Below are 22,042 nucleotides of genomic sequence, written 5' to 3'. Positions count from 1 at the left end.
TACTGAGTTTGAGAAAAGAAATAATGTTCTGAAAGATATCCTAGTTTTTTTCTTACCATTGACTTTCCCTAAGCCTGGAGCTTTATTTTTCAGTAAAGTCACTTGAATCTGGGGAATGTTTGTGATGTTTGAATTCAAAACAAATTTGAAGTCCACATGTCCAACCATACAGGCTTTTGGCAGAACTAGTTCAAAGACATGCTCGTCCCAGCTGTTGCTGTCAGGAAAAAAGAAGACAATGATTCAGTGTACAGAGAAAATTCCCATCCCAGAGTCCATTCTGCATCTATGCACACTTTCTTTAACAAGGAGAAAAACTTATTTTGCATTAGTTAACATCCATATGAGTTTCTGAGGAAGGCTTTCAAACTTTAAAGCTTTCAAGATAATCACATTAATTTTGTGAAGATGATGTTAAAATGACAATTGATATGACAGGGAGAAGCAATGTTCACATGAAAGCAGAAGTGGAAAGATTCCCCATTACCTTTATCTCAGTACAGTTTCCATATTATTGTAAATAACAGTTATTTGCTTCCATGAAAAAAAAGTACAAGAATAAAAAAGCAAAAAAAGCACTAAAATAAGATCTATCAATTAGTGAAGTGTATGAAAGCATAATCAGAGGTAACTACCTTGTAATCTCTTTCAAGTTGCCCTTATCCATTGCTTATTGCTTAATGTCACTTTCCAGTGGTAAAAAAAAAATCAACATACAGGAGACTCAAAACACTATTTTCCAAGTATTTTTAAAGCACATTTGATAATTCATACAGGATGAAAAGTGCTTCTTACCAGGTGCACACTCAGAAGCCTGTGCTGTGCAAAAGGGTGCAACTTTCTTTTATAAAGTCACATTTTTGTTTTGAAGACAAGTTTGGTTTACACTGAAAGTGTAAACTTGAGCCAAGTACCCCTTGATGATCCATTCCATAGTTTGATACACTTTTAGGGTTTGCAAAAAATAGTTCAAACTGAAGAGCAATGAAAATAAAACTAATTATGAGTCAATTGTCCTGTTTGTGTAAATTTTAAAAACTAACTGAACTTCTCGATCTCCTTAATTTAACAGTAAATAATTTTTTAAATCTAACTTTAATATACTTATTTGGCTGTATAACTGAGTACACTAAGAAACTGAGTACGCTGCTTGAAATATTTTTGAGACATCTTTCTAACATCTAATTCCCAATAGGTATCTTAACTTCAGTAGCATGCTACACATAAAGTATTGTGCAGAAAACCATTTAAAATAGATTAAGGAATGGTGCAAATGTATTTATTTCTTTATGGTAATATCCCTGATGGCCAGATCTCCTTCAGGCACGTGTTAGACAACTTAAAAGAGATTTCAGGTATGAGTAATGAAATGGCATGACAGCTTTCCAGAGCTAACAGCATAGAAAAGCAGACATTTTGGGAGGAAAGTTGGACAGAAGCAAGAGAATTTGTCGTTATAATTCAAGAAGGAACAGTGAAGAATTTTCAGCTAACTGTACAAAGAACACAGGTAAATAAAATATAATGAAAATTTATCCCACTGCTCTGGGGGGAAAAAACCCTAAAACCTCAGTTAGCAACTGTAACACTAAATATTTAGAATCACTCATGCCTTTCCTCTAGCTTGGAGAACACATAATCCAATTTTGCCAAACAGAGAGAGATTTTGGGGTGGTTTTTCATGTCGAGCAAAGCGTGGACTACATAAGACATTCAAAGGAGCCAGACTTCTGAAACACAAAGTAATATTCTGCTCATCCAGTTTTAGTTAAGGATCTGGTACAAGCCCAGAAATGAATAATAAATCACTTTGCAGCAGTCTTTTGTAGTCTATGTGTAGCGTACAATGCACACAGCCATAGTGAATTACAACTGTTATTTGTCTACCCCAGAAATATATTTTTGACAGAATTGAGCAGCAGATGCTCAATAGGCACATATGGAATAAATCTTCCTGAAGGTCTCACATTAATCCAGCAGTTAAGAGATCTTATACCTCTGACAATAAATGTCACAATCTAATTCTGTCATTAGTTAAAAAACTCCCCTTTAAAGTTTTCTTTTAATATCTCATAGGTTGCTTTAAGTATATCCTTTATTGATGTGCAAAGTTTCAAAGTAGCAAACAAATTAATTTACTTCCTTGTTATTTTCTCATGTATTAGCATATCTATCCTAAATAGATAACCCAATGCAAAGTCTTTTAGGAACTCTTCTACCTTTGAAACCCTTCTACATCTATAGCATCTTTCTAAAGAAAAACATACAATCCATACTGTGTTCTAAGCACCAATATACATCATTCTCAACTACAAGATATTTTCCAACAGATTTTTCATTCCTTTTCTAGAATATCTCACTGTCTGATCTTCCACCACAACTGCACATCACTACCTAGCTCTTCCTTCTTTCACATATTTTTAAATAAGTCTCTGTAAGATGAATACATCCTACATAAATTTGAGATAAAGCCAGGCAACTCAGATGTCACTGTTTTATCCATTCATATTAGGAATTCATGTACATCTATTTTAAAAAATTTAACCTCATTTAATATTTCAGTTACATTACACATGAGGGGACAACACTGATATTCAGATAATTCGCAAGGTAAATCAGACTCTGCTTTTCTTTTTTCTTTGTGCACAGTCTTTTTGAAATAACAAATTAGGATTGTAATATAATGCCATTTTCTAAAATACAGTTATAGGATTATCTCTTTCTATCTATTTGAGAAACAAAAGAATTACCATATCAAATTGCATTACTCATCCATCTAACACTGTAACCCCACATCGTGATGGGTATCAGTATGAGGCACTCAAAAAGGAGATAAAAGGAACCTTATAATAAAGACCAAAAAAATAATCCAGAAATCCATCAGTTACTCTTCCCAGGTAACTTTTACTTAAGAGCTAACATGGCTTTCAATCTTAAGACTCTACCCAAAGAACAAAGGGACTGTAATTTAATCATTTTCATCATGAGTCATATAGTAACTGTCAAAGATTTCGAGTACTAAACCAAAACTTCTAACTTTTCCTCTTTACAGCCCTGTTTTATTTAGCAGCAAGCAGAATTCTTTTCCTCTAATGAAACAATATTCATAAGCTAATTTTCCACTCATCCCTTTCCAATTAACAGCTATTACCTTCACTGCTTGCTTCCTTGTAACTTCATATGGATAACTTTTTACTTTTCAGCTGTTGCTGAACACATTTGGATAATCAATAGTTTTAACTGGAAGTTATTTTGGAAGGAACGATCTCCCTTCCACTTGCAACATACAGAATACTTGACTTACACAATGCAAAACCACAAGATAAATAAAGGCTTTAAAGCCTATAATGCATTGCAAGTTTTCAACTGTAGCTTAGGAGTATTTATTTAAAGCAAGTCCAACTCCTGTTCTGTGTCAGCCCTGGCAACGCCTCCATCTATTACGTTTTCCCACCTGGAATGTTTCATGATCACATGCTACCTTTCAGCTGTTTATATGACATATGACATGCTTTTTTGCCCCACACATGACCTCTAGCTTCCCTAGCACCCTTTGGCCATTTCATTATTTTCAGTCTATGGCTATTTCAAGTCTCCATGACAATGCAAATGTTACACATAAGTGGAACAGATGTGTAACAGTCTGACCTAAAAATCCTGTAGTATCTTATGCTTGCCTTTAATAAAACAATTTCTAAATATATTGTGTTTCTCCAAGCATTTTTCACAAAAAAACTATGCAAAGCTACTTCAGGTAGGTTTTAAGCAATCCTTCAAGGAGACTGCAACACTACTCTAGTCATATTTAGAGAGCCCAGAGAAATTCAAAGTTCTCATGTCAGGTGTGAAAAACTAAGTCCTGCTACACATACCATGTTGGTGCAGTTGATTTCAATTAAAGTAATGCCTAGACTTTAGCACTACTAGGGCTCTGGAGTGGCTTAAATGTTTCATATATAAAGATTTAACTTGAATAGACATAAAAATAGATTCTACCTTCATATTTTAAAGTAAATTACAATGCAATTTAGGACAACTAATTAGTCATATTGGCATCCACACTTTGCATTTTCTGATTAAATAATGTACTAAAAATGTGTGTACACATAAGAAGGGTGAATCAGACTTTTACAGAAATTGTCAAGAATATCTCTAATTCTGGCAAATGTGCTTGTCTACTTATGTAATGTAATGACCACATTTGGCAAATAAAACTCCACCAATTCAAAACCTGACTTTTCAATTTGTTTCAAGGTCCACTAAAATGCCTCTGGCAATCTCACCAATACCTATAATGCAAACTGTCAAATGGGGATTATCTTTGCAAAAACACGTTCTTAAACTTGCACACTAGTTAAAAGCAATTAAATTGCATGGAATTTGTGGTTACAAATGCAGGTACAGCTACACCAGCTGGTTAAGCAATGCACACAACTCCTCATGCACTGCTCCCCTCTGTACCTGTCTGTCTGCAGCTTCCAAGTGCGAGTGTGCTGAGCTGCATCCCCGTGGTGCTGCTGGTGCAGATGCTGAGGGTGCCGCCTTTGCTGCTGCTCCTGCTGGACTTCCACCCAACAGGGAGGGACAGTGGCTGAAAACCGCGGGGTCAAGGTCTCAAAACGGGTCAGTTCCACCAGGGACGTCAGGGTCTCAAGGGAGAATGGCTGGTCCACCAAAAGATCAACTCCTGAATAATTACAGCACATACATTCATTACTACATAGATATTTTTTCAGAACATCCTATTAAAAATAGTTTGAAATACATCAGAACTACTACAGGCAAAATGAACTACAAGTCATATGAAGGCTTTTCAGTTAAAAAAGAATAATAATAAACTCCCCATCCCCCCACCCAAAGTACCACCCTAAACAAACAACAACAAAAAACAACTACAAAAAAATCCCAACACAAGCAACCAAACATCCCAGCCTTGAAGCTTGTATCCTTTGAAGGCAGTTCACTAAGAATAAATTTTCTAAATACTGAGAGCTCTGGGCATGCCCACTGGAATTCAGCCAGAGGCATCAGGAATAAGTAATTAGCCAGCTATACTTTGAAGATGCAAAGCTGATTAAACATCTTTTAAATATCCCTACTGACTCAGATAAAAAACCAAATTATTTCACTAAAACAGATATAAAGAATTACTGTGCATTTTTGTCACTGTTTAAAACATTACTTTGTCCTCTGATTATCAATATTGACTTGTTTTATGGTGGACTCCTAGAACATTGTAGTTTTAATAGGTACTCTCAATTCACCTTAAAAGAGGGGTAAGTGAAAAACAAACATGATTTATGTTAAGCACTTAAAAGACACTGGGCCTTGATAATTATTTTGTCATCTTGTCTTCACATTTAGGCCTTATACCAAGAAAACAAGAGTATAAATTGAAGTATTGAAAACAAAAATATCCCAGGAAGTCAAACATCTAAAGGAACTACAACAGAAACCAAAAATTGATTATCAGATAATCTGATTTCCTCAGCATACAAAACTCCCAACCAACACAAAAACAGACCAAAAAAAACCCAAAACCAAAACAAGAAAACCCCAAACAAAACTCAACCAACCAACCAACTCCCACCAACCAAACTTGGGGGAAAGTAAGACATGCACAATGTATATTTTCTAGTGTTTTGAGCATTTTCTCCTAAAAAAAGGATTTTGAAGGAAAATCTTTTACTTGTAAAGAAATCATGGTTTTCAAAGGGACAAAGTTTGCCACCTGACTACAGCTGTCACCACTCAGGGTGAGGAGATAATAATACACAAACACCATCCTCGCTGCAAAGCCTGAATCTAGAGAGCATCTTGAAATACAATCCAGGTTGACTTGGAGGTGAGACACTTGGACAGGTAATAAATTCACTCTCATTGCAACTATAATAATTTCTACTTTTCAATTTCAGGGGCAGGAAAATGTCAAAAAAATGAGAAATGCTTTAGAAATTGAATTTCAGTAATACAGCAAAGACCTTCACTTTCTTAACTGCCAAATGTGAACCTCATTAGCTGGATGACATTGCAATGAGAAGTGAGATCATTGCTCAAACTGTAAAACAAGCCTATCTTTGAGCAGACTGGATTGTTCTGCTTCATTCTCCTTTCTCCTCCAACAGAAACAAATCCAAACTCAGAGTATTCACAGCAAGCACATACATGTACATCAATGCCCAAAACTGAAAAATTAAGGACTTAACTTTCCACTTTGGTCAAGTATACTTGGCTTCTTTTAAAATTTACAAGACTTTTATTATATTCTAACCAAGTGTTATAACAAGACAAAGTTCTAACACTAAACTTGAAAACAGGCTTTAAACTGGTCAAAAAGATGAATATTCTTTTTTAACTCACTTCGAAAAAAGGCATTATTTTAGATTACTTCACCTCAAAAAAATCCTCTATTCCTTTAAAGGAAACACTAATATAAGATTGCTATAAGATTAACTTATTTTCTCTTAAAACAGTAACATTTAATATGCATCTAAGTTGTAAATTCAGGCTAGAAAATAAAATGCAAGAAACACATTCTAGAATATAAACAATGGAGAAAAATAAATGCACAAAGACCACAAAATAAAGGAACAATGTATGAGTAGAAGCTTCTGCTTGTTGCAGGACTTCATTTCCCCAAACAGAAGCCTTTCTCTTGAGCTGTGTCTGTCTGAAAAACATGCTAAGACAGAAGTGGAAGAAAACACTTTTTCTATTTTTTAGTACGTAACACCAAAAGAGAAGCAACACTGATATGATAAATCAAATGCTGATCATGATCCATACAAGTACTGACAACCTGAGTACTGAAGAGGTTTACACAGCCCTAACAATCAATCATTCTCATATATGCTAAGAGTCCTGTATTATTGCCTTCAGTATCCTCAAGAGTTCTGCAGCCGTTTGGTTTCAACAACTCCCACCCAGAGCCCTCATTTCAGCACTGGCTTCTTATGACTATTAAGCTTCTCAGAGCTTTTAGTGACGCCGTTTGACGCCACAGCAAAACAGTTCTCAGTTCATCTGATCATTCCTGTGTACCTAACAACTCTTTGGAAACCATTACAGAACAAAATCAAGCAATACTACAATGTCTAAATTATATGACTACTTAAAGGAGGACCTGCAGCTTGTGGACAACCTAAAGATACAGCTACTTTGAAGTCTATACATAAATAAATCAATTTCTTATTCCAATAAGTCATAATCAAGGCTATTCTGAAGGCTGGATAGGAACAAGATAACAAAAAAGGAAAAAAATCCTTTTATAGTACTGGCAGAATTTAAACAGTAATCATCTATTTGACTCATCAGGATAGTGAGTTACCATTTGCTTGGAATTCACTTATCTCTGCTGATAAGCTACTATAGCTACTATACAGGGAATGTATCCATTGAAGAACATCTTTGACATCTGTATTCTTTTTTGCTTTATTTGCCATTAGCAAAAGAAGGGTGCAGAAGAAAGCCATAGACTTTACCTCCTCACATATGTACAACATTCTATTTTCTAGTGATCTTCAAACTTTAGGAATGGCCTCTTTGGTGAAAAAGAGGAGGAACAGGTGAAATTCAGACCCCAAAGCAAATGCTGTAATGCTGCTTACAAATAAACTTACAACAAAAAGCATCTCTTCCTTCTTTCAGCTGACTCTTGAGGAATAAAATCAGGGTCACACAAATACAGTCTTCCACACTCAGAATCACACTTAAGAGACTGGAAAAAGTCAGTGTTTTCTTTTTTTTAAAAATCAGGAACTGCTGTAGTGACAGACATACAGCAACTACAGAACTCTAAATTTGGTGAGCAAAATAATTATCAAGCAGTATGCTATTAAATAATTGCAAGTCATGTTCAGATGCAGCTTTCAAAAACGACAAAAGTAATTTGATCCAGGTACACATGTGCAATTTACCTGTAATGCCTGGACTAGAAGGGTTGGATAAGGGCTTGGTGCCTTCTGATGACTGGTCTACACTTTTGGTGAGGGATCCATCTACAAGTATATCAGCTTCATCGATGTCATCACAGGTCCCTCCAATCTGAAGGAAATGAAGTTCTCCACCTAAAATCGTCACAGACAACAAAAGAAGAAATTTTGGACAGGCATATAGCTAAATTCAACTCATAAGACAGGTTTGCACTTAAAACTGCTACGTAATTATGACAGTATTTATGCAGGACCTAAAAACAGTGAAACTGTAGAGGAATACTTATTTTGCTTTAGTATTACTAATTTTTTTTCAGGGCAAATACAAAACAGAACTACAGAAATACTGCAGTTGCAAATGGCATCAAAGGTAAAAACAACATGGAAGGATGGGTTTTAAAAGGCAATTAACAAAGGATACCTCAATAGAAACCAAAAATCCTAACATTATGACACTTTCCACAATCCAAATTATGCTTATAACAGAAAATATTCTACCATGTCAAGTGAAGGCCTACACTACCTCATCTGTACAGAGTGTCCAAACTTCCTTTTAAAATTCAACATCTGAAAATTAAAATAATTTCTCTGAATTCTCCTAACGAAGGAGCTCTCCACATTATTTCATCAAACCTAGAATTAAAACACTGATCAAGTCAACAGACAAAAGAGCAAAGTCCAAAATTTTCACTGGACACAATGTATCAATAGAAGTTTGAAATCTTTCAAGGAGGTAGCCCATTATTCACCACTAGAGATAGACATAGATCAATTCTGTCATTTACAGAGAAGTCATAGAACCAAAGAGTGCTAAGATCCTCAGGTCCAACCATTAACTGCCAAGTCCACCACTAAACCATGTCTCTAAAAGCCCCATCTGCTCATCTTTTAAATACCTCCAGGGAGAGAGACTCCACCACTGCCCTGAGCAGACTGTTCCAATATTTGGCAACCCCTTCTATGAAAACACTCTTCCTAATATCAAACCTCCCCTTGAGCAGCTTGAGGCCATTTCCTCTCATCCTGTCACTTGTTATTTTGGAGAAGAGGCCAACCCACACCTCACTACAATGTTCTCTTGAGTATTTGTCCAGAACCACAAGGTCATCCCTGAGCCTCCTTTTTTCCAGACTAATCAACCCCAGCTCCCTCAGCTGCTCCTCGCTCCTCCTTCAATTTGTGCTCTAAGTCACTGAGAAAGAATGTTTAACTTTACATAATGCTGGGGGAGGGAGGGTGAGAAGAGCTGTTAGCAGTTCCAGAAGTTACAAGAAGTCAAATTAGTAGGATTCAAATCAAGAGGCAAATCCAAGCACAGGCCTTAATGTGATTTTTTCTGAAAAATTATCTGACTCTCAGCATCTAACATTATGACAAACCCTGTTATACAAAATATCCAGGTAATTTGAAACAAAAACACCTGAGAATAAAAATGTAATAAAACCCTAAGATAAAAGCAGGTATAGGTCCTGTACTGTGAGGGGAGCGAAACAGAGTGATAGAGAGGCACAGGGAGAGTGTGAGGCACAGAGGGAACTCACACAGTTTTGGGGATTTTTGAGATCTCACTAAGAAAGGCCTGACAAAAAATAGCTTTATAACTCAGTCTTTTACGAAGATAGAAAAACAAATCGCTCAAATGACCAAAATGGTCAGAACAACTCTATGGACAGGATCAGCACATTGTGCTGTGGGAAAACGTACCCCAGGTCTAGTTAATGTACAAAAGTAGTATTATTTCTGGGATCTGAAGAGATGGGAGATTTTCTCATTATATTTATTTATCTTTTCATTCTATTTTCTCAAAACAGCTATCCATTAAGCCATTTCTTGGTGGGTCTTTTCTAACTGAGATCCACTAAGAAGCCTGTACCTCCCCTCTCTGAGTCTCAAACCACAGATCCTTGGGGCAGAACAGTAAGTACATCCCAAGCAGACCTCGGGAGTGGAGGGGGAAAAAATAGTTCTAGCAAATAACACTTGTGAGTTTCCTTGAAATTAAACAGCTCATAAATAAGCAATTTTCCTCAGACTTCAAAGAGAATTTGAGACACATTAGAAAACACAGACATTGACAGCTTCATTTGGTAGTAGGTCAAACCTTAGTTTGTATATCACTTTGTTTACTGCTCAGCAGCAAAAATGTCCTTATCATTTTTTCCATACAAGAATATAGTCATAATGCCTGCATTCCTGAAAGATTCCAACACTTTTCCAAGAAAAAGTCTGTGCTAAACTTGAGATACCTCACTTCCTCTTATTCATTTTTAAAAGGTTCTGTAAAGAAGTTTACCATGAACTTAAGCTGTACAGTATTAGCCTCTGCTTATGCACACTCTTCCAAAATGCTGTAGCTGGCTGTGCCTCTGTATCACAAAGGAGGCATTTCCTCTCACAGAACATCCAAAAATGACTTTCTGATGATGCATGCTTCATTATTTGTTTCAATGATACTGTAGTTCCAATAGTTAAGTGCCAGTGAAAAAATCTACACAGAAGTCAATGCCTTTTTCTTTTTTTCCTTTTTTTTTTTTTTGTGTTACTACTATTGTTTGCAGCACTAGGCTCAAAGAGTGACTTGTCCAGTGCTTTCTAATTCTAGCCAGGGAGCAAACATCTTAAGTAGCAGTTTATCTGAAGGTTCCCTTGCTTGCATCACTTTGACAGAAGCAATAAATATTTCTGTTGTACTACCAAGAAGAAATGAAAGCTGACACTGACTTACTCAGTTATCACAAAAGAGACAAACTGGAAACTAGCATCATTATACTTCCTTCAAAATCTAGGTAACACAATCAAAACATTGCTAATTTAATTCTGAACTGTATTTAAAACCTGCAATTTGCATGGATTCAAGAACCTGGTAGCAATATAAACAGAACACAAAAATCATGGATTTATTCAAATAAATCACAGGCTTCCTTCAGGCAAAACAGTTCCTGGCTCCAGGAAAGCAGCACTGGAACAAGCTAGAGAGGATGTCAGAGACTAAGACCACGGCAGTCAAAGCCAATTTGGTGAGATGTTCCTGCACTCTAGAAGCAGTTTGGGAAGAGTGACACCATTGTTATCAGCAAATCACAACACAATGACAGAGCTGAACAATATACAATTGATTAAAAGGAATTAGAGAACAAAGCCATAGCACAGGCAACTACGCACTAATTAATTTATACTCCACCCCTTCTCCTGTCATTGGTTAGCTTTAAATGTGCAAGTTCAGAACACCTGAAAAATATCATCAAGAAAGCTATCCCAAAACTTGGAGACACTTCATTTTAAACTAGTCTAGGAGATCTTAGCTATAAAATTCTGCCTTGACTTTGAAAAGATAAAATGCATTTGAATAGGGATAAGCAAAAGTCACCATGCCTAGAAAGAAATAATTAAAAGCCCTCTTACAGGATGAAAAAGAGTTCTGTAAGAAAGGTTCTTGTGAATCAGATATTAATCCTCATTCAATTTCCTGCTCAAAAGTGCAAACATTCCACTATGTATACACACATATGGTGCGTACAAACTCCAGAGCTGCTTGAGGAATTCACCTGTAAGATTACTGGTCTGGTTTTTTGCATATCTCATCAAGAAACTTGTGGACTGACTTGATCAGATCTTTGGAGAGGTGAAAGTAAAGGCTGCTTTGTTTTTTTCTTCTTCCGTAAGTTTGAAAGGATTGGAGACAGCCAGCTTGAGAAAAAAAGGGTTGGAGAAGGACGGCACCTAAATAAACTCTGTCTTTCCCTCCTTTTTTTAAGAAATCTCTTTGCCATATTCATAATGAATGGTACAACAGATATGACTCTAGTGACAAAGATGATAGAGGCTAAATACTAGTGAAAAAAATCATCATCAAGGACAGCATGAGCAGGAGACATTTCATGAGCAGACTGTTAAACCTCTGTCTTGAAGATGTTTGAGAATTGTGATCAATATTCTCTTTCTGAATGGGTAAGTATAATTGACCTTGACTTGAAGAGGAGCTCTCAGTATCACTTCCAATACTAATTCTGAAGTGGAAAAAAACTTGGCCTCTCTCAAATCTTATTAGACTCCATTACCAAAAAAGGTAAAAAACTGAAAATACTGAATTGATTCCTGAACTTCAAATACACAGTACACAGGGCAGGCAAAGGGAGACACAAGATATCCAAACTAAATTAGAAAAAAACTACAAAGTGTGATTACTACATATTTACAACTCAAGAGCAAGAAAGCTGCTATAAATGAAAGGCATGAGACTTGGGGGAATCAATTCTCAAATGTATCCAAGTGCCATCCAGTTCTGCCAGGCTTACCTCTTTCTACAGGTAAGAAATACCAGCATAGGCAACTTTGGACATACCAAAATCCCGCCCCAAAAATACTTTTTCCAACGAAAGAGAGGGACTAAAAACTCTTGTTATATTGTAGCATCTTTAAAATGTTATAATGTAACAGATGCAAAATTTCACCTGAGCACCATCCAGCAGTAAGAAACTATATCTAGACCTCTTAAACATTAGATAATAAACTTTGAAAATCAAAATACTACCTTACAGCAGTATCTCTATTTAAAACCAGTACCTGCTGCCTTGTTTTAGAATAAAGAAATTACTTATTTTCTTACTTAGTATTTTGAACATCATAAAAGCAGAGTTTAGTCTCTTATTAATGACACAAGAGAAAACATCTGAATCCTCATATGAGAGCAGACAAAACACTGTTAAGAGGGATATTAAATATAGTCTGATATTAAATATAGTCTAGGGGAAGAGAAGAAAGCAAAATTCAAAGAGATTAAAGTTCACTATGTTTGCTTAATGGAACTGGAACCAAGAGTATACTTGCACACTTTCCCCCAGAGGTCAAGCTCAGGTAATCCTTGCAGAGACAGCAAGTACCTGAAGCTGAGACCAAGAGGTAACATGCTCAAGTGTGACTCACAAAGATGGATGACATCAAATGCAGGTCTAAAACATCTTTCCATAAAACCACTCCAGATCTGAAGCACCCATTCACACAGTGGGTCCTTTGTCAGTCATATCTTAGAGGCAGCTATGAAAAAAATTTATATAATCTACCAATGCAAATAATACATCCACAAGCAGGAGAAAGAGAAGAAAATGCTATTCTGCACTCAGAACTTTCTGACATTAAAGTACCTCTTTGCCTACTCTGACGTCCCAAACAAGTAAACAGGAAAGAACACACTGCTCATGCCTGAGTATTTTGCAACATCATCCAAGCACTTCCAATGCATGCATGCTCCAAAACTTTCACTTAAAATTTTCATTTATGTCTTTGCACTACAAGCTCCTCTGCAGAATAATGTTGCACACATCAGTGAATACAGTTATTCTACTTTCAGTGTATCTCTCTAATGCCATCAGACTGCAGGCATCATCCCACTTGTGGCAGTAAACCCAGAGGAGCAAACACCTCTAAGTGATTTGCAAAGAAGCCTAAGAAAAGAGCACTCAAGAAAAAAAAACTAACAGCAAAATCCTCCATCTTCAGCCACCTAGCTAAGCAGGAAATTCCACCCATTTAAAGCAAAAGTTTAAAGGACAATTATTATTCAAGACAAGGAAAATTATGCAAAGCTTATTTTATATACTAAGCTATTCAAACATACAATAAGATAGAGGATTTAAAAAGTTAGATTAATAGTTTAGGTTTTTGATTTGCTTTTTCTTCTAGTGTTCCTGAATTTTATACCTTTTATGCCTTATATTTAAACCTTTCAGTTCAGTCATTCTTTATTAAGCAACGTATTTTGGCATAAACGTTTTGACTCTGAGGCTTCAGACATACCTAGCATCATATCCTGAAATTCAGACCTCTTAAGGACATTCACCCCTAAGTATTTATGATGGCTTTGGACTTAATTTCTCCAAAATGAGAAAAACATAACAATGACTGATTCTCTAAAAAAGGAATAGAAATTGAAAGCCTCTTAAGACCTTTAAGCAATGAAAATAATGAACGCTGAAGTCCACGGTTGAGCAGAAAATGGAAGTTCCAAATAGAGGTATTGTTTTCATCTTATCACAGGGGTTCCATACTGTTGTCTCCTTATCACAGAGGTTCCATACCTTCTTGGTGTTTTTTGTGGGCAGCTCTCAGAGCACTGACTCTTTCTCCTTCACAAAGGGGCCAACTGACTCCAATTCCCTGCTCTATAGCCAACCAACTCTTTCATATGAGAAGAAGAGCACTCTTCGTCTCATTGGTTACAGTTGTGGCCTGTTAAAGTGAGGCTTGTTCCTAATCTTTGCTAACTGGCCCAGTTGTAACTCCTTAGGGGTAAGATTACTCTCTACACTATCTTTATTTTCTTATATTTTACCCCTCTACAAGGTACAGTGGATATAAATGAAAGATAAGAATAATCAGTGGATTTTTTTTTTAAAGTAAACAAAGTACTGTATTCAAAAAGAGGACCCTTGCAGGCTGACTTGATGCCTATAGCATACTGGGCTATATAAGACAAAATACCCCAAAATCTCAGTCATCTTAAGGGCAGCACAAACAGAAGAAATCCAAAAAAGCTATTGTTGAATTACTAGATGGGTATTATAATACTGAGAGAGATTTACTGCAAAAGCAGAATGATGTGCTTGTCCATTACAAGGAAGATGGAAGTATTCTCCAGTCAGTAACAGAGATGGTAGTTGTCTAGACAGAGACAAAATACTCCTACACACAGTAGGAGTTCCAGCTCAAGAGACCTGTATATCTTAATACTCCACGCCCCAAAGAGGTTTAGGTAATATCAAAAGCTACTAGAGTATGATTTCCATACACACAAGAATTGGATAGAAAAGTACCACGCACAATAAGCTCTTTAACTTTTATCATGACTCTTAAAACACAAGAAAGGCTAAATACCTTTGATGAAAGGAAAGAAAATGATAGTAATAAAATTCTGTAGGAAAAAATATTCGGCTTGGAGGTCTTTTCAATGAGATTGCAGTTTGATCAGCTAAGTATAAAGTGAAAACATTATGACATGGTGTCCTGGAATGACTTTATGATACTTGTACCTCTATCTGTTTAGCCCAAAAATAAATTCTGCACCTTTAAGACTGGTTCTGAGAGCACACGGCGGGAGAGAAGAAGCACAGAGTTTGCTATCAGAAACTGCACTTTCTCCTTCACATTCCTGCTCCTGGCTGTGTGGTCTGCAGCATGGACTGCAAGAGAGAGCTCTCCTTTGCCTTTAGTTAGTTTTTAGCCAGCTGAGGACAGAGAAGTTCCCTGGACTGTGATTTTTTTTTTTCTTAGAACTGTTCAAACCTGCTCTGGACTGAAAACCCAGGAGAGTGCCTGGAACTCACACCTGTGGCCCACCAGCCTGAGCCTGGGCCACAACACTTCCAGCGCTGGAGGGACTGATCAGAGACTGAGTGAGCTGAGCCACAGCCCACCAAGGGGATTTTCTGAGTTGGTCATCTCTTCAGACTGGCAAGAAGTTTTCTTGTTTAATATTGTTCATTTTCTGTGCTGGTGAATGCTTTGCCTGTTAAACAAACAGTTTTTTCCACTTTTCGGCAAGGAAATATTTTCCTGAGCCAGTTGGGGGAGGGGCCACTTGAATTTGCTTTCTAGAAGAACCCCTTCGGAGGTTTTCTCCCAAATTTGCCTTAAACCAGGACACATGGATATGACAGAACAGTTTTCAAAGGCAATTAACCATTCATTTAGAGCTCCATTTTAATTAGGAAAAAGCGTGCATTATTAAATACAGCTGAAACAGTTTAATAGCTATTTCTTCAAAAGCAGACACAATTTAGTAAATATGAATGTTACCCTTGGGAATCTGCAAACATAAATACTAGTTACTAACTTGCAACGTTTTTTCATTGGTATTTAAAAAGCAAATCTGAAATGCCCACTTCTAGAAATCTTTGTAGGTGATTGAAGGAGCCTTTAAGAAAACTGAGATGTTTACAATACACTTGACTTTATCTGCTGGAAATAACAAGTAAATCTGATTTAACAACTGCTCATAGGAGGACTCTATAATTAGTGTAACGCTGTCATGAAAGGAAAAAAGGTATCAATTTCAATTCTTCTAGTAAAGAGGAAGCTCAACGTGATATTGGTGGGAATTTATTTGAAATCTATGAACCATCCTATCAGCTTAACCCCTCTGAGAGCCTAAGCATTTCCTCCACAGCTGCAATCAACTGGGGATGAACTAACCAGAACACTGGGACATGGAGGAACTCAGCTGGATAACACCCAGAGCTGTTTCCAGTGCTCCAACATGGCACAAGGAAACAGGGAGCTGCGTGGTGGCTTAGGGACTTTTACAAAATAGCTGTTACCTGGACTTGAGTTACACTCCCCTCCTACCTGCCCACTTCCCCAAAATGCCTTGCGTTCATTTGGAAAAAAAGAATCCTGCATGGATAGTCTGGCTCTAACACTCAAGAAAGTACAATCCAAACTGCAAAAAGCTGAAGGAGAACGAAAGTACCGGAATGAAAATACACTGGGATAAGGTATAAAAGCATTATCTTCTCTGCTCTCTTGCATATCATCAATTACAAGCAAAAAATTTTTTCCAAAGTAGGATTTCTCTATCATAGAAGTAAGTACATACAAGAATGACTTATTTGTTTTGGACTTAAGAAAACCTGTGCATCTTCAAGAATTAAGACACATGCAAGAATTACTGCCATTCTAGAGATTAAAACTGACATTTAAGGTGAGGAATTAACTAGAGTCCATGCTTCCTAGACCATTAAACTATGTACATTCAGTGAAATTTGAAATTTACATTTCATATAACATAATCCAAATACAGTAAAATAAATATATTTTTTAAATTTGAAGAAAAATTTTACCTTTGGTGCATGCACATAATCTGTCTGTGCCCGAACAGTATATCACAGAGACAAACATATCTGGTTCTTCAGTGCCCTCTTTTTTAGGTGGCTCCACTTTGGCCAGAATTTCAAAGTTTGAAAGATCTAGTATTTTTACATATCCTCCCTGAGTAGTTATTACCAGGTGCCCAAGAGTAGAGATCTCAGATCTTCTCTCTCTCCCACTGCCATTTTTAGAAGATAATTGTATTTCCTCTACAGGCTCCTCACAGTCGTCTTCTCGATTATCCAATATATCTGGTGGGAGTAAAATCATTGAGGTAATTGTGTCTTGGGGGTCTTTGATATGCTGGATTTTTACTGGTTCCTCCTCTAGAGTAACTATTCTAGTGGCATAATTCATTTTATAAAGCACTAGGTATCCACCACTAACACTTCTCTGTTCAGGCTGAATTATTAAAGGAGTTGGTACATCTGCTGGTGTCTCCTGCTGGATTACATCAATACTCGTGCCATTCACTACGGCAAGACTTGATTCTAGTTCCCCCTTCCTTCTATTACATAGTGCCGAGTTTAATTTATTTAAATTATTCAAGGCCTCTACTTGATTTATTGCACTCAGAGACTCAACGGGACAAGTCCGCAGTCCTACTAACAGATGAACTCCATCTGCACAAGGTGTGATTGAATCCACACACAGGTTCTCCTCCTCTGCAAACTTGGGCAGACGCAGGCACTGAACCAAAGTCCCAGGCTTGGGAACCATAGAGCTCCACTTGTCCGAGTCCGGAGATGTCAGGTTGGCTGCAGCATCTGCAAACTGCTGAATGTAAGTCACAGGGGGGTCCTGTAACAGCAACTGTTCCTGACTGTCCAGCTCCATTTCAATGATCTGTGGAACTGTGAAACCATCATCGTGGATACTTTTACTCATAATATTGTTCATCTGGGAAAAGAGTTTTCCTGCTTTTTCATCAGACTCCTTGATGCTGTACAGCAGCAACACAGGCAAAGTCCTCCTTACCAGAGGGGAATTCAGTTCTGAATTAGTGCAGGATTCATTGTCAGTTGATCCCTGTTCAGAGACACTCTCACCTCGAGTCCTGCTTAAGCCATCCAGTGATCTCTGAGAGTTACTGCTAACGGGAGAGGTAGCAGGTGATTTGTATGTTAATAGACCTCCAGCTAATAAACAAGGAAAAGGAATGTTGTGTTGTTCTAGATGTTTTTCCTTCATCTTTTCACTCTTACAGTTGGCCAAACAGGGATTTGCCCCAAGTTCTTCCAGATCTTTAACTGTGTCCTCCAGAACATTTGCAACAATTTCCCACTGAAGTTTTTCAGGTTGTTGAAGAACACTGAGAGCTGTTATATCAAGGCTGACTTCCATCGTTTCTTTTTGTGATGTATGCCCTTTAAAACAAAAACGTTTAACATAATACACATGCTCAAAAAACAAAACGGGAATCATACTGCATATATTACAGTTTGTTGGAAAAAAATCATCTTTTTCTACATTTCATGCTCTTTTTTTCCCCACTTGGTGATCCTTACTCAAAGATGTAAACCACATTATAGAAAATAAACATGTAGTCCTCCCTCCCTCAAAATTTCTGACTGAACCTCTAAGAAAACAACACAAGAATACCACGCACAGCACTGCTCTGCTTCCATATAAAATCTTTACTCAGGAAGAAATACTTTATCAAAGTGCAAACCCTTAGGGAAATAATCAAGACACAGGAACTCTTTTGGCAATCCCCTGAATTTAAAGCGTTTCATACAGCTGTAATTTGTTCCTGTTCTAAGAAAGTTCTTTTATCTTGGTTTGTGTGCTTTATTGACAGCAAGATAAGCAATGCTTGTTGTCAAGTAAGACATTTATTAACTAACAAAGTGCAGGTTTTTTTTTTTCCTGCATGCCATCTCTCCATCACACAAACTTAAATACTGGCATTCCTTTCAATGGTAAATCCATTGAAAAATTCTTTTCCAAGGTAAATTCTTTTCCTTTTTTCTAATCCAGTGAATATGATATCAGTTTTGACAGGGTTTTTTAAAAAGTCTGGAAGAAGAATTTTCCCTTTCACCTCTAAACTATTACATATATAACAGGTCAGATATAACCTACCTGTAACAGATTCTGATCTGGAATGCTCTTCACTGTCTGAATCCTCCAGTAGATCATCACTGGAAAAAAAAAATAATGCACTAATGACACCATGCACATGCTAACTGCAGGCTTATTTTTAATTAAATTAGTAAAAATTCATAAAAACCACAATGTGTACTATAGCTGGCCATTCTTTTCAGCCAGCATTGTTCATCCATTGATGAGTTCATCACAGACACCAACAACAAAGACTTTATCCTCCATTACTGAATCAGTAGACCAGATTTCTTTTTGCCTCATTCTACTATTGTATTTCCTACAATTCAGATCTAAATTGAATTAAAATGAAAACCAGTTCTCAGGAATCTTTCCAAGAAAAATAAAACCATACAATCAGGACATCTGAAAATGAATATCAACATCTTCAAATTCCTCAAAATCATCTCTGGAAAGTGGACCTGACAGATTGGTCTTCAGTTCCACAAGCGATTTTGTAGCTAGAACTGAAACAAGGGATGAACAGTGTTGTTGGTTTTATAAATACTGCCAGAGAAATCTTTTTGTCATAAAACCAAATTCTGTTCAAGACACCTTTTCAAGAGAAATAGGACCCTGAGTAGTTCTAAGAATACATAAATAATTAACGCACCTGACTTTTCCAATAAAAGAAATTATTTCCTATTGCAGGCTCATTACTCACAGGAAGGACAGTAATCCCTTTGCAGCTTCAGGTAAAACTACTCACAGTACCAAGTCAAATCCTCTAACTTCAACAAACCAGATGCTTATTCCTCATATCCAGGAAATACATCTTTGTGGGGTCAAACCTGATCAACATTCACTTCACAACATGGCATACACAATTCAATACTTTAATTCTGATCCAGCTTCCCCTTAAGCAGAGAAGTGAGAATAAATTCCACGTAGGTTAAATGAAATGGAAAATGCTTAGTTCTAGGCAGTATGATTGCACTGTCCTTTATCCAGCTCTTAAAATTGGTTTAATTCTGTAACTATTAAGGAGTTCCCAGCCCTAAAGCTACAGTAAGAGTCCAGGCAGCTGCTGATGCTGCTCATGTCAGCAGAAGAGCAACCTTTCTATTTGCTCTGCACTACTGTAGACATCACACTAAGCTTAAAACCAAGATTTACATCCCTGTGCATATAACAGTATTGCTACCTTCTTCTTAATGCTGAAGTTTAAGAAGCAACCTTCAGAAAACTAGCAACACTCCCCAGTCAACTTTTGTTCTACATTTTCCAACAGCTATTCACTCTATTGAGCTTTGGCAACACCAGACAAGAGTACCCAGTAACTGGGTTAGGCTGCATGAAGCACAAGTGAAATACTACTTTTTTCTCACATCACACTTTCTAAGCAGTGACATACCCTGTAGCTTATCCAAACCTTTGCAAAAGGACTATCTAATTCTTTAGAGTCTGTATATGTGTACTAAAAGAATGCAAGGAAGCACAAATTCCTAGCACAGCTAAACAGTTTATTTTCAGAGTGACATAACCACAAATTGTGGAGAAGCAATCAGAAAAAAAGCATGTTCCAGAAGTCCAAGAGGAGCCTTTACTTTCAAGATCTGAAATGTATAATCCATAACTAAAATGAAAGGCTGATGCAAAGCTTATATTCCTTTCTCTTTTTACACTGCCTCTGAAACATGAGCATAGAGCAGCAATGAGATCTGAAATCTCTTTGCTAGTGGAGTATAAAACTGGAACAGCAGGAAACTGGCTTAAAAAATAGAAATTTAGATTAGTCTGTTTCAAGTGTTGAATTATGTACAAAAATACATAGTGACTAAAAATATTATTTCCATGAAAACAAAATTACCAATCTTATGTTTCACAAAGCATGACTTTGCTAAATGACATTTACCACTCACACAGAAGCATTTAATATTTCTCATTTGGTAGATTGGCATACCTGTCTCCTTCTAATTTTGGTATGTCTGAGCAGCTAGAGGAATCTTCTAACCATGCTAGTGTTGGTCTCCTTGAGTCAACCCCTGAGCTCTGTTCTCCTGATAACATAAGTTGCTGCACAATAGCGGGATCATATGCATTGATTTCAAATTTTAAGTGGACCTGAGAAATAACAAGAAAAAACAGAAAAGGTATTTGATTTTGAATCAGGATATGCCTGATCAGTAAATAGCTGATGAAAAATAATTATTTATATTGCATACCTTCATAAGTTTGGAAACATCCCATATGCAGATCTTTCCTCGTTTTGTTGCAGCAGCTAGAAAATGAGGGCAACTTCCAGATCCAAAGCAGGTTATTCTGTCAGTGCCATCTGTGCAGGGAAATTGCGCTGGACTTGTTGCCAGTGTGACTGAAAGAGGTACATTCTGAGTGTGCTCACCCTTGACAAATGGGCAGTTTGGGGAATGTCTCTCATGTTCAGACCTTTCCAAATTAAAAACAAACACAGAAAACAACCAGTTTTTACTGTGAAAACTACACACAGTATACGCAAGTTAAGCCCTAGAAGCGAAGCTGAAACTGAACTGTTTGAACTCTGCAGTCAACCATACATGAGAGTTCTGAAGTTACTAACACAGCTTTCCCTGCTGATTCTCAATAGCAGACTGTATTAAAGACTTTGATCACTCAATATGCATTCATAGTCAAATGGATCAATCTACACAATGCTCTTCATATAATTAGTCCATTAAAAAAAATTGTTCTATAGGCAGTGGCCAATCATGTCCCCACAGAGAAAAACCCAGATTAAATTACTGTACATTAAAACTCTAATGTTATGAGTAACTTTAGAAGCAATGTCCTGTTTTTAGTTCTATATCCACAATTAAAAAAATCAAAACTGGAAACAGTCCTGAATGTCACATTAACCAAGAAGCATGGAAAAAAATGCATCTTGATATACAACTAAGGCAGAGACATGACAAGAGCAATTACACGGCTACAAAATGTCTTGAAAATTGTAAGTGAAAGGAGTAGACAAAAACTATGAAGATAATATTACAAGGAAAAGTTTCCACCAAGTCAGGAATCTGATGTGTTCAAGGAAAGATTACAAATTACCAGCTAATCAAGAATAAAATTACGTTAAGAACTCTTTAATTAGTGTAAGGTCCTTCCTTTCAGTCACCATCCACAATTTTAGATGATTCAGGAAACTAGTAATGGATACTGCAATTTCA

General features: G+C 36.8%; 1 protein-coding gene across 3 annotated transcripts in view; it reads right to left on the bottom strand.

Annotated features, from left to right (window-relative positions):
* Nucleotides 1-22,042, bottom strand: part of BIRC6 (baculoviral IAP repeat containing 6) — a 177,673-nt gene that overhangs the window by 133,669 nt on the left and 21,962 nt on the right. For all 3 annotated transcript variants that reach the window (XM_058021451.1, XM_058021452.1, XM_058021450.1), the window contains exons 7-13: nt 21,062-21,284; nt 20,800-20,960; nt 18,879-18,937; nt 16,766-18,160; nt 7,917-8,066; nt 4,462-4,687; nt 57-217 (exon numbers count right to left, since the gene is read on the bottom strand). In XM_058021451.1, coding sequence (XP_057877434.1) covers nt 57-217; nt 4,462-4,687; nt 7,917-8,066; nt 16,766-18,160; nt 18,879-18,937; nt 20,800-20,960; nt 21,062-21,284 — 2,375 coding nt within the window. The remainder of the gene's footprint in view (nt 1-56; nt 218-4,461; nt 4,688-7,916; nt 8,067-16,765; nt 18,161-18,878; nt 18,938-20,799; nt 20,961-21,061; nt 21,285-22,042) is intronic.

Source organism: Melospiza georgiana, chromosome 3, assembly GCF_028018845.1.
Source record: "Melospiza georgiana isolate bMelGeo1 chromosome 3, bMelGeo1.pri, whole genome shotgun sequence".
NCBI lineage: Eukaryota > Metazoa > Chordata > Aves > Passeriformes > Passerellidae > Melospiza > Melospiza georgiana.
This window is presented reverse-complemented; position numbering and strand designations above follow the sequence as displayed.